General features: G+C 53.1%; 1 protein-coding gene across 1 annotated transcript in view; it reads right to left on the minus strand.

The window, feature by feature from the left end:
• The window catches only part of POLE (polymerase (DNA directed), epsilon, catalytic subunit), a gene marked incomplete at its 3' end in the record, with an annotated part of 30,955 nt that overhangs the window by 10,163 nt on the left and 9,640 nt on the right, over positions 1–11,152 (minus strand). The window contains exons 14-29 of the mRNA XM_009893328.1: positions 10,664–10,876; positions 9,338–9,445; positions 8,431–8,559; positions 7,941–8,043; positions 7,700–7,846; positions 6,916–7,061; positions 5,827–5,975; positions 5,338–5,430; positions 4,922–5,066; positions 4,246–4,403; positions 2,381–2,576; positions 1,442–1,656; positions 1,049–1,151; positions 784–864; positions 589–711; positions 283–501 (exon numbers count right to left, since the gene is read on the minus strand). Of these exons, the coding sequence (XP_009891630.1) occupies positions 283–501; positions 589–711; positions 784–864; positions 1,049–1,151; positions 1,442–1,656; positions 2,381–2,576; positions 4,246–4,403; positions 4,922–5,066; positions 5,338–5,430; positions 5,827–5,975; positions 6,916–7,061; positions 7,700–7,846; positions 7,941–8,043; positions 8,431–8,559; positions 9,338–9,445; positions 10,664–10,876 (2,328 nt within the window). The remainder of the gene's footprint in view (positions 1–282; positions 502–588; positions 712–783; positions 865–1,048; positions 1,152–1,441; positions 1,657–2,380; positions 2,577–4,245; positions 4,404–4,921; positions 5,067–5,337; positions 5,431–5,826; positions 5,976–6,915; positions 7,062–7,699; positions 7,847–7,940; positions 8,044–8,430; positions 8,560–9,337; positions 9,446–10,663; positions 10,877–11,152) is intronic.

Here is an 11,152-nt window from a genome sequence, read left to right on the forward strand (position 1 = left end):
ACAGGCTTCCCAGTCCCCCAACACCATGCCACACAGCCGAGCCCTCCATCCCCCAGCCCCACATCACACTCCTGTCCCAGCTGTGAAGCGATCACCACCCCCCTTTTCCCTATCAGTGGTTAGATTTCTCCATCTCCTCATTACATTTCTCCTTGTAGCCCTGAGCCATGGGCGTGCAGAGGGTTTCAGGAGACCCACAGCTCGCTCCTGGCAGCACCCAAGCTGCTTGGGTGGACATGCACAGCTTCAAGGCATCTTCTGCCCAGTCTGCTTCTCACCTACCTTGGTGGTGCCCAGGGGTGGAGGTGGACCCAGGATTTCTCGCCAAGACTGGGATAACTCCAGGTATTGGGACATCTGTTGGCTTTCCTCTGCTGCAGGGACTCGCTTCCGCTTATTTGCGATGGGAACCAGTGGCTGAAGGGTCTTGGCAGACCCAAAGTCCTCTATGTCACCAATCTGTGAGTTGGGTGTCCCCTCTGGGGGCTGGTTGGTGAGGACCTGAGGGAGCAAGGACAGCAGGAGGATGCGGGTTGCAGGAGAAAAGCCCCACCAGCATAGCCAGCACCTTTCCTTCACCCTCTTTACCTGTCTCTTGCCTTCTGAAGTGAAGAGCTCATTGATTTTTTTCTGTTTGTACACATCGTTCTTCTCCAGGAGTTTCTTGTGGAGCCAGTCTGGGTGCCGGACCCGCGGCACTGGGTTCTTTACCTGGAAAGCATCTCCAAATCACACCGCATCCCCTGACCAAAGACCTCCTCCTACCCGACCACCGCCCTGTACCTGCTGCAGGGCTGCAGGAATGGTGATGATTTTCTGGATGGTACTGCCCAGTCTCTCGATGTAGTAGTCCCAGTCCAGGATCTGTGAAGAGGGCAGAGCAGTGGGTAGCAAAGAAAGCTGAACAGAAGGCCACCAGTTGCAGGATCAAGCATCTCCCTAGGACCCCTGCCCCCAGCACCCGGCTTCGCGAGCACAAGTAGCCACTGCCTCGGTCACACCTCCGAAGGGACGAGCCCTTGTCCCGGAGCAGGGATGCCGCTCTCACCGCGCGGATATTGAAGTCCTGCAGCGAGGGGCTCTTCAGCCATTTTCGGAGGTAGTGTTTACGCACACTGGGCTCGGCTTGGAAGATGGCAAGGGGAATGGCCCTGGGGAAGGCAGGGAAGCACTGATTACCCACCTGGAGCAAGGTCCCCGCACCACATATCCCCTCTCCCAGCCTGCGGAAACCGTCCTGGCTTCTCCTCCCACCCCTGTGAGGACACCGTGCAGCGGTTGTATGGTGTTAACCACAGCTAGTCTGGCTCACGGTCTGAGCCAGCACACAGGTGACTGCTTGGCCACACCACACCAGTTTACTCACCTCCTGCAACCCTGCCCTTCCCCTCTTGGTTGCCCCGACACTGTCAAAAGCCCTGGCCCCTCAAGATGGCGTTACCTCTCAGTGACTGGAGACCCTTCCGGTTTCTTGGAAATGATGAACCGGCAGCTCAGCCCTGCATCCTTCACCATCTGGTCCCCCAGGAACTCTGCCAGGCGCTTGGCAGTGCTGATGGAGGTGGACTTCTGCTCCCCATAGTCCTCCAGCTTGCGTGACATGGACCGGTTCTCCGAGATCAGCTCAAACAGCTCCGTATCAGGCATGTTGGCAGCCTGAAAGGGAGGGGAAAAAACCCCAAAGCTAGCAAGAACCTAATGATCAAACCTTGCTGCTGTCAGATACGGGAGCACCTACACCTGGCTGGTGTGCGTCTTTAAGGGGAGGCTGGGAATTGCTCCCTGTTGCAGCTGCCAATGTGACGGATTGGAAAGAGGGAGTGTGGGTTTGAGCCTTGCATTGCTTTATGCCGTGGCTGGGCTGTGGCAGCACTGCTTTGTGATGCACGCACAAAGCAGCTGGGCTCACCAAGAACTTGTTGTACAAGGTCATTGCAAAATGGAAGGCTCTCGGTCCCCCTCACCCCCTGGTTTCTTACATTGTCTCTGCTCTCCCCAGTTATTGGGTAGCTGATGTCTCTGTGCTCCTCATAAGACACTCCGCAGGTAAGCGGCTCTGTCATTTTCTGCCCCAGTGAATGCCCTTAGCCAATGTCCCAGGGAACGAGGGGCAACAGAGCAGCTCCATGAAGGAGATGACTGGAGAAGGACACCACTCACCCACAGTTACAGCTCAATGAAGAGCCCTTGCACTAAAAGACACTAAACAGCAGCCCTAGAGAACCAAAGCCGCAAAAATAAGATGCAAGCGACCATCAGAGGCACAGTGGACCACCTGCTCTGTGCAACTGAAGTCCATCCTCCCCACAGTGCCTGGCCAGCTCTGATACTTCTTCTCCAGCTCCCCCTCGGGAGCACAGACGTGCTGATCTGTGTTTACCTTGCTGTAGAGCACATCCAGCCAGTAATCTGCCACCTTGGCCACAGAAGCGTAGACCTCCTCCAGGGTGCTGCCTTTCAGAAAGGCTTCAAATACAGAAGACTGGAATATCTTCACCAGCTGCAGCTCCCCCCGGCGCTTCACCTCAAATCCCTTCAGCTCAGCCAGGGAGCCATCCTCATTGAATACTGCGTACCTAGGAGACACAGCGTGGGCAAAACCGGGCCTGCGCCAAGGGACACATCCTCCAGGATCCTGCTGGTGTCCCTCCTGCCAAGGCGCTTCTCCCCATGCCCCCACGCCCGCCATCCGATGCGTTCAACGGAGCTGTGGTGCTTGGCACTAGGATGAGGGTGGTGAGGCACTGGAACAGGTTGCCCAGAGAGGTTTTTGAGGCCCCATCTCTGGAGGTGCTCAAGGCCAGGCTGGATGCGGCCTTGGGCAACCTGGTCTACTGGGAGGTGTCCCTGTCTATGGCAGGGGGGTTGGAACTCCATGATCTTCAAGGTCCTTTCCAACCTAAACCATTCTATGATTCTATGATCTCGGAGTATCTACAGCCGCCCTATCAACTGTCTCAACTCGGTCTGCAAGAGCACATCAGCTCATGCCCCGGCTCATCCATAGCAACTGGGAGAATGATCTTAATTGCACACAAGTAAAAGGGTGGGAGGTGAGAGCCCGGGTGAGGAAATGGAGGAAGATATTAGGAAGAGTTTTGGCGAGAAGAAGGAAACTTTGTCAGCTCAGATGCTGGCAACGGGGTTCAGAGGAAGCTGGATGTAGCCACGACATGACTATAGGAACGCTCCTCCCTCTCTCCTTTTCTCTTGCCTTTTTTTGCATTTCACAGCCCTGCCAATTATGTGTATGCCTCAAGAAAAACCTTACGGGAACATCAGCTAAGAGAAGAGAGGGGATACTCAAACCTACATCACTTTGCCAGCCCTTCTCCCACCTGACCACGCTCCTGGGGGTGTAGGCGTCTCTTCCTCCACCAACGATGGCACCTGCCAGCCACCTCCAGGCTGTTTTGATTGGAAAGCGACCAAGAAATAAATGCACTTGCTAACATCCCCAAACTACAAGAAACCAAGCAGCCCTGAGATAAGAGTCCTATGAGCAGAGCCTGCTCAATGCTTGGCATCACCTCAACTCCTGCGTGCAGACTGTGGATACTGGGGCTTGTCCGATGGGGCATTAAGCAGAAAGAAGCATAGAGCTGTGAGGACAGAGGGTGCTGGAGGGCAGCGACAGCATTTCTTGGAGCCAGACGCAGGTCTGTGGGCACCCCTCTAGCTAGTGGTTGCTACTGCTCTAGCCCACGTTCCTATTTAGGAGGCTGCAGAGAAATCAGTGAAGTTTGAGTACAACTATCCTGTAATGTGACAGTAATGGCAGGACCTGTTCCTCCTTCCAGATGGAGAAGGAAGGGGAAACATCTAGGAGAAGCATTACTGGGGGTCTGTGGACTCCCTGAGAGATGGGAAGGCAGGAACTGGTGAGTTTAAACAGATTAGGTTGAATATAAGCAGTATGAGAAGTCCTCAGAAGGAAAGACAAAGTTCTCCTGCGCACCTCAGAGCCAAACAAGGAGATCGTGTCTGGTCACCAACTTGTAGAAACATTGTTTTGCTGTTATCTTCAGAAATTTATAGACATAATATGGCACCAGAGGCAAGTGCATAGCTGGATTCAAAGATGACCTGGTGTAAGGAACTTGCCATTTAAAGCCAGTGAATCAAGCATGCTGCCAGCTGCAGGGGCAAGGACCAACATGCCCCACATGCACGAAGGGAAAAAAAAAGAGGCCTTCAATCTGTTAGCCCAGGGAAGTGATAATATGTCAAGCTTTGAAATCTCACCTTTTCTTCAGCTTCTTGCCCTCCTCCTTGGAAGCTGGGAGGATCATCGCCAGGTATGGTCCATCCACTTCAAAAAAGATGCTGTTCTCCGAGCGTGTGACGTAGGTGAGAGAAGCTGGGTCCTGCAGTTCTTGGTACTGATCATTCGTGAAGCCTTCCTACGGGCAAAGCCCCAGGAGAACAGCTTCACCCAACAGCCGGGCTGGTTACACCAGGAGACGCCCCTCAGGCATCCCCTGCCTAAAGGGATCACTGAGCACCCCTCTGAAAGCTGCAGCACAATTTAGGACTCAAAAATCAAAACATCTGACTTGCCTGTTGAGATGAATAATGCTTTGGACCCTAAGATTACATTATTTTGCCTTACAGAGGCTGGAGCAAGCAGAGGATGGGTTTGGACCTTGCTCTAGGTTGGACTCCCAGCCTGCACAGGTGACCACGCACCAACCCTGGCCTCTTACACACCACCCTCTCTGCTGCAGGGACATCGGAGCCTCTCCCTCCGCTCAGGTGCTCTCCAGGGCACAAAGCAGCTGTGCAGCAAGCAGGGCCATCAGCCCCAACGTCCCGCTCGCTACATGGGGAGCGGACACAGAAGAGAGGTTTTCTTCCCTTGTTAGTCCTCCACCTCCTTTTCCCAGACCGCAGAGCTGGCCTGGATGGGTGCAAGACTCACCTTCACCAGGATGTTCAGCATGGCACCTGGGTAGGAGATTGTCACCTTTGGCTTCTTGGCATTGGTTGACTTGATGACAAAGTTCTCTGGGAAGCTGTTGGGAAGGACACACCAAATCCCATCGGTATCCAGTTCCAGAGGTCTCCTAAGGAAGGAAGGAAGGATGGTCACTGTCAGGAGAGAGGACGATAGGGGAGGCTCAGCTCTGTGTCGCCCATAAAGGCAGAGGCAGCCTGTTGTATGCACTCTCTGGTCCCTTCTGCAAAGCACACCCTCATAATACAACAGAATAACCACAGCAGTGTCAGAAATCTGAATCTTCAACATTATCTGCTGAAAGCTCAGGTGTTTAACTTGCTCCCACATCTGCCCCAGATGCAAACGGACCATTCTTCCCCAGGTCAGCGCATACTCACCCAATCTGCTCGATCAGTTCCCTGGCCTGGGTGATGATATTTGCTCCTGTGAAGCAGACGATGCCAGCCATTTCCATGGAGTACCAGCGAGCTCTGTAAGCAGAGGAGTCAAAGTGAAGAGGATGAAGTGCTCCCTCCAAAAACTCAGCTATGGAAAGGGCAGGAGGGCCTCCAGAGGAAGAAGGGCAAGAAACACATCAACACTGGCCCTCGGTCGACTGTTCTCCTTGCCCTATTTATGATGCTTCAGAAAAGCTGGAAACCCACTAACAGATAAGATTCCCGTCACTTATGCCCAACACAATGTCTGGCAAGAGTCTCCAGGATAAGAAATCATTGGTAGAAGCAAGAGGAGAGTGTTACAGGCAGCACCCACCTTCATCTGGTGCTTCAGAAGCAGGTGAAGCAAGCGACGGCCTCCCTAGGACAGTCCCTATTTCTAAGGGTCCTCTCTGGAGGACCCCAGCATCACCCTGGGGGAGGACTCACCCTTTCCGCATGACGTAGCCATAGAAAGAGTTGAGGATGCACTTGTGGGCCAGCTGCAGGGAGTCATACAGGATTTCCATGTTCTTGCAGCGCTTCACTTCAGAGGCGTCTCCTGTCTCCACCGCTGCAGACAGCTTCTTCTTCCACACCTGCGAGCCACAGGCAGAGTCAGGGTGATCCCACACATCACTACCAGTGGTATCCAACTGGTTCCCCCTCAGTCCCAGTATAGAATTACAACTCGACAACAATATCTTTGCCAAAGATCAGTCGTGTGAGCTAAACATTCCTTTTTCTTTTGCAGCAGAGGAGGAGTTGGCCAGAGGCACTTTGCCACACAGTAGGAGGGACCTGCAGCACCAACCATAACTCTCACGGTGACAAGCAGAATTCAACCAGCACCGGCAGCGCTGCCTGCCGGCATCAGCTGTGCTGCACCACGTGTGTGCAGGCAAGAACCGAATACGCTGCCTGCAGCAATCGACGATTGCTAAACAGCAGAACCACCTGTGCAGAAAAAGCCTCTTGGCCAGGTCTGTGATTCATGGCAGAAACGGCACCTGGGAGTCACCGCAAAGCAAACTGCTCATTAATTAACTCCGCCAGAGGCAGAGTCCCAGGGCCTTGACATTGCCTTCCACACCCTCCAAAAATAACGTGCCCTGGTCTCCTCTAGCGTGAACCTCAACTAGCAGAGAACTAGAACATCCTCTTGAACTCAACCGTTTGTTAATCTGAGGTCTAGACCTTGCTTCTCAGCTTGTCTCTTTTCTCCGAGTAGGAAGAATGCCCCAGATTGAACCTGGCCAGGTCAGAGATATCAGAACAGAGACTAGCTGAGGATTTGCTAAACCCAGTGAAAGCTGAAGATCCAGCTTTGTTTCTGACAGCACCACAGAGGCAGTAGATGCCGTGGCAGCGGCTGCAGAAGATTCAGCAGCAAGAAGCCACAGCTGTCAGGAGCTCCACCACATCCTTCTCGATTACTAAGGCTGAATAGAGCAATCCTTTAGGGCTCAGGTTTTCAGTGGGAGATGAGAGGCCCCCAGCCTTGGCAAGACAAGTTAAACCAGAAGTTGAGCTCGGTACCTTGTGCAGCCCCTTGAACTCGTAGCGGCGGTCCCTGAAAGCTCGCACCGTGTCCACATAGAAAGAATTCTCTCGCTGGCAGATGGTGGTGACTCGTTCCTCCACCTTGGTGACGTGGATCTTCTTGTATGCCTTGCGGCAGTAATCTAGTCAAGGGAAGAAGCTGAGGGAGCTTCTGAGGGATGGTTGCCCCGCTACGGACAGAGGGATGGGCACAGTATGGACAGGGAGACATCCAAGCATCAGAAACAGGTGAGCGGGGAGACAGTCCTACTACAAAGGGAGGGTAAGGAAGATACCAGCATGGAGAGAAGCAGCACCTCATTATGGAGATGCAGGGACAACTGGGGGAAATAAACTCATCGTGATGCATGTATGGCCCATCCACAAAGCCAGGCTCTGCCCCCAGCCAGCTGCATGGTTCTGCTGAAAAGCATCACTCCAGGTGATGGGATAACGTTATGTATCCCTTTCATTAACAGGCTTTAATTTGCAGCCTTCCAAAAATGGAGCCATTCCTGTTTCAGCTCAAATTCATGGCTCTCAACAGACAAGAGGAGAAGACACCGACACAGGCACTGGTGTGCACTGCCCCTCTTCGGGAAGCACACAGGAGCCTGCTGGGATCCTGGAGAAGGTCTGCAAAGCATGGTCTGAGACCAGACCCAGTCTGAACTAACCCCACAGCTGTGAGAGAGGCAATTAGCAGTGAGCACCGCTCACAGTCGAGATTGCAAAACACCACTCCACATCGTGATGTTGATATATTACGTTTTTTTTTTACCTGCCAGCCGCTTTTTCTCGTACTTGGCCTGTTCTTCCCGGGAGAGCTCATGGAAGGCGCGGGGTGCTCCGTCGGGGGACAGAGGAGGGAACTTCTCTGACTCCAGCTGCTGCTGGATGCGGTGATACTCGCTGCGGCTGGCAGGCACTGCAGAGGAAGGCAGCTCTCAGTTTCCCAGGGGAGAAGCAGGAATTCATCTCCACCTCTGTGGGTTGGACTGCGTGGTCCTTGCTGTACTTACTGAACTCTCCTCTCCACTGCCAAGTCATGCGGCGCTGGCAGTTGGCACCCGGCTTGTTGAAGTCACAGGCGGCACACGTGGCCTCATCCACCATGGCTGAGGGCTGGAAGCAAGTAAAAGACACACAGGTGTTAGAGGGGACAGCTCTCCAAATGACAGCTTGTGCCAGAACAGGCACTGGGTGGCAGAAGAATATAGGTGTGAACATCAGAGATGGTACTCGGTGAGTTCTCCTTCCCAGAGCCTTTCGGGAGCACAAAGCCCACAAAAACAATAGCTGTTTTGGGGTGGAGAGTCCTAGTTAAGGTTGTAGCTCAGCATCTGCGGACCTGGTATCCATGGCAGATTGTCCGAATTTCACACCCAGCCTTATCTGATCCCCCTGCCCTGAGCAGAAAGTTCAGCCCTTGCTGTCAGGGGGATTCAATCAGAGGGACAACCAAGGTCATCTGAAAGACAAATTAGGAGAGACAAGGTTGATGTTACCCACCTGCAACCTGTTGGTCAGAATGATGTTGGGGTACATGGCCCCCACATCTAGATGGTAGATAAGGGGACACTCAATTCTGTTTGGAACATCCTTCAGGGAATTCAGTTTGACCTTGATTTCATCACAAACCTGTGGCAAGACAAAAAGAAGTGCAACTCAGACAGGAGGGAGTTAATGTGTGAAATACCTATTGAATTTGGTCCTTTAATCCTGGACAGGGACACCTTGCACTGACTCTGGGGAAGGATTTCAAGGACCAAAGGAGCAGCATCAGGGACTCCTCCACCACCGGTACTTTAGGTTTTGGTTTGGACCCCCAAGGTAGGCTTTATCTGTAGGGGTACGTGGAAGGTGAGAGCAGCTACTTCCTAAAGGTTACTTGATCAAGGACCTTTCCAGTGCAAATGGGTTAATGGAGACAACAGCAAAGACCAGAAGTCCCCAGTTACTAACTGATGATGCCCTCCAAGAAACTCCAGACTTGGCTTTGGAGAGGGGCGACCTGCACTTTGTAGCCAATAAGAAGGGGGGAACAAGAGGAACACGAGTATTTGGGATATCTGAGGGGTCTGTCTTCTGACTAAATCCCTTCCCAGCTCTCTCAGAGCTTTGCTCCTGGTTGAACCTGCAAAGGGGAAAGCAGGAACCGCGTCCCTCAGCCAGGGCAGAGACCCTGGAGCTCTGGGCTGGGCTCCAATGGCTGGGCAGAGGTGTTCTGGCTGGGGTTACCCGCTAGAGGTGGCGGCTGCTTATAACATCCCTCAACACCATCTACTCTGCAGGTACCCATTGATGGGCCTCTTGGTCTTTCTCCATAGAGCATAAAACGAACCTAAACAGGCACTTTAAATCTGTAGGTGCAGCCTGGCAACTCAGCCCTCCCTGCCAAGCCCAGCAGGTGACGTACCTCCTGGAAGTTGGTGACTTGATCCAATGGCAAACCCTCCTCCTCCTCGATGGCGTGCCGCAGCGTCTTCTCCACGTGCTGCACCAGGAAGTCGAAGGCAGCAGGGTTCTGCAGGGGTGAGGGGACAGCACCGAGAGCGTGGGCTGCCATCCCCGGCTGCAGGCTGGCAGCTCCTGCCCTGCTGCCGTGTCCCTGCCTGACTTGGGGAGCTCTAAGTACAGCCCCGCAGCACAGGGCAGCACGTTGAGGTACGGGCAGGGTCTGGACTACTAACACCAGCTCAAAAAAAATTAAAAAATAAAGCAACAAAAGGAAGAGACAAGGGCAGCTGATGAGCAGCAACTCTCATGGTCACATGCTGGCTGGTGCAAGGGTCCAAAGATTCAGCCCTAGATCCTTTTATACACCCAGCGCGTCCTCCCTCATCATCATTCATTAGATGAGAGCCACCAAAATGTCCTGCATTAAGCTGAGAGTCAAGCCACCTCTGAAAACCCGAGTCCCTGAGCACAACACAGGAGTGAAGCAGAGTAAGGGGGAGGTGATGGAGACAGCAGTGTGAACCAAAGACAGGTGAAAGCTTCCCAGGAAGGGTTCAGAAGAAGCTTACTTTGGGTGGCAGAAGGACGGAGGGAGGACAGGACCCCAGGAAGACAGAGGCATATCTTCCAAGAACCACTGGCTTAAACCAAACCCAAACCCCCACTTCACCACTCTCCCTTGCTGCCAACAAGGTCTGGCTTGCTTCCAGTATGTGATACACATCATAGAATCAGAATACCAGGTTGGAAGGCACCTCAAGGATCATCTGGTCCAACCTTCTTGGCAAGAGCATGGTCTAGACAAGATGGCCCAGCACTCTGGCCAGCTAAAGCTTAAAAGTGTCCAATATTGGGCAATCCACCGCTTCCCTGGGGAGATTATTCCAATGGCTGATTGTGCTCATTGTAAAAAATTTTCCTCTGCGTCCAATTGGAATCTCCCCAGGAGTAACTTGTTCCCATTACCCCTCATCTTTTCCATGTGACTCCTTGTAAAAAGGAAGTCTCCATCTTCTTTGTAGCCACCCTTTAAATACTGGAACGTGGTGATAAGGTCTCCCCTAAGCCTTCTTTTCACAGTTGCTCTCCACATGAAGCACAGATGGCCACTTGGAGGCCTCCTCCCATCCCTTCCCAGCCAAGCACCATGCAGCTTCAGGTGCTCAAGGTCTCCTGAAGTATGACGGGTACTGCCCAAGCCCAGCAGGAGATGCTAACACCAGTGGAGGGTTATTCCTCACCACCACACTCCCTGAGGACAGGGGTTGGCTGCATGGCCCCTTACCATTTTGAAGCGGCAGGGGATGTCACTGCGGAAGACTCCAGATTCCAGCGCTTCCACATGGCCTCCCACGTATGTCTCCGAGTCCAGCACGTGGCCATCTTCTGTAAGTTTGTTGAATTCCTGCTCCTGCTTGTTGGGGAAGATGATGTTGGCATGATAGGCTTGAACCATCAGCAGTGCCTCACACAGTGTCCCAGATCCTTTTCTTAACACCTGCAGGAGAGACATCAAAGCTGGTTTTAAACTCAGAAAGAGTAGATTTAGATTAGATATAGGGAAGAAATTCTTTGCTGTGCGGGTGGTGAGCCCCTGGCGCAGGTTGCCCAGAGGAGCTGTGGCTGCCCCATCCCTGGAGGTGTTCAAGGCCAGGTTGGACGGGGCTTGGAGCAACCTGGGCTGGGGGGAGGTGTCCCTGCCCACAGCAGGGGCAGTTGGATTAGATGATCTTTGAAGGTCCCTTCCAATTCAAACCTTCCTGTGATTCAGCAG

This window comes from Charadrius vociferus, unplaced genomic scaffold (genome assembly GCF_000708025.1).
Source record: "Charadrius vociferus isolate BGI_N301 unplaced genomic scaffold, ASM70802v2 scaffold579, whole genome shotgun sequence".
In the NCBI taxonomy this organism is placed as follows: domain Eukaryota; kingdom Metazoa; phylum Chordata; class Aves; order Charadriiformes; family Charadriidae; genus Charadrius; species Charadrius vociferus.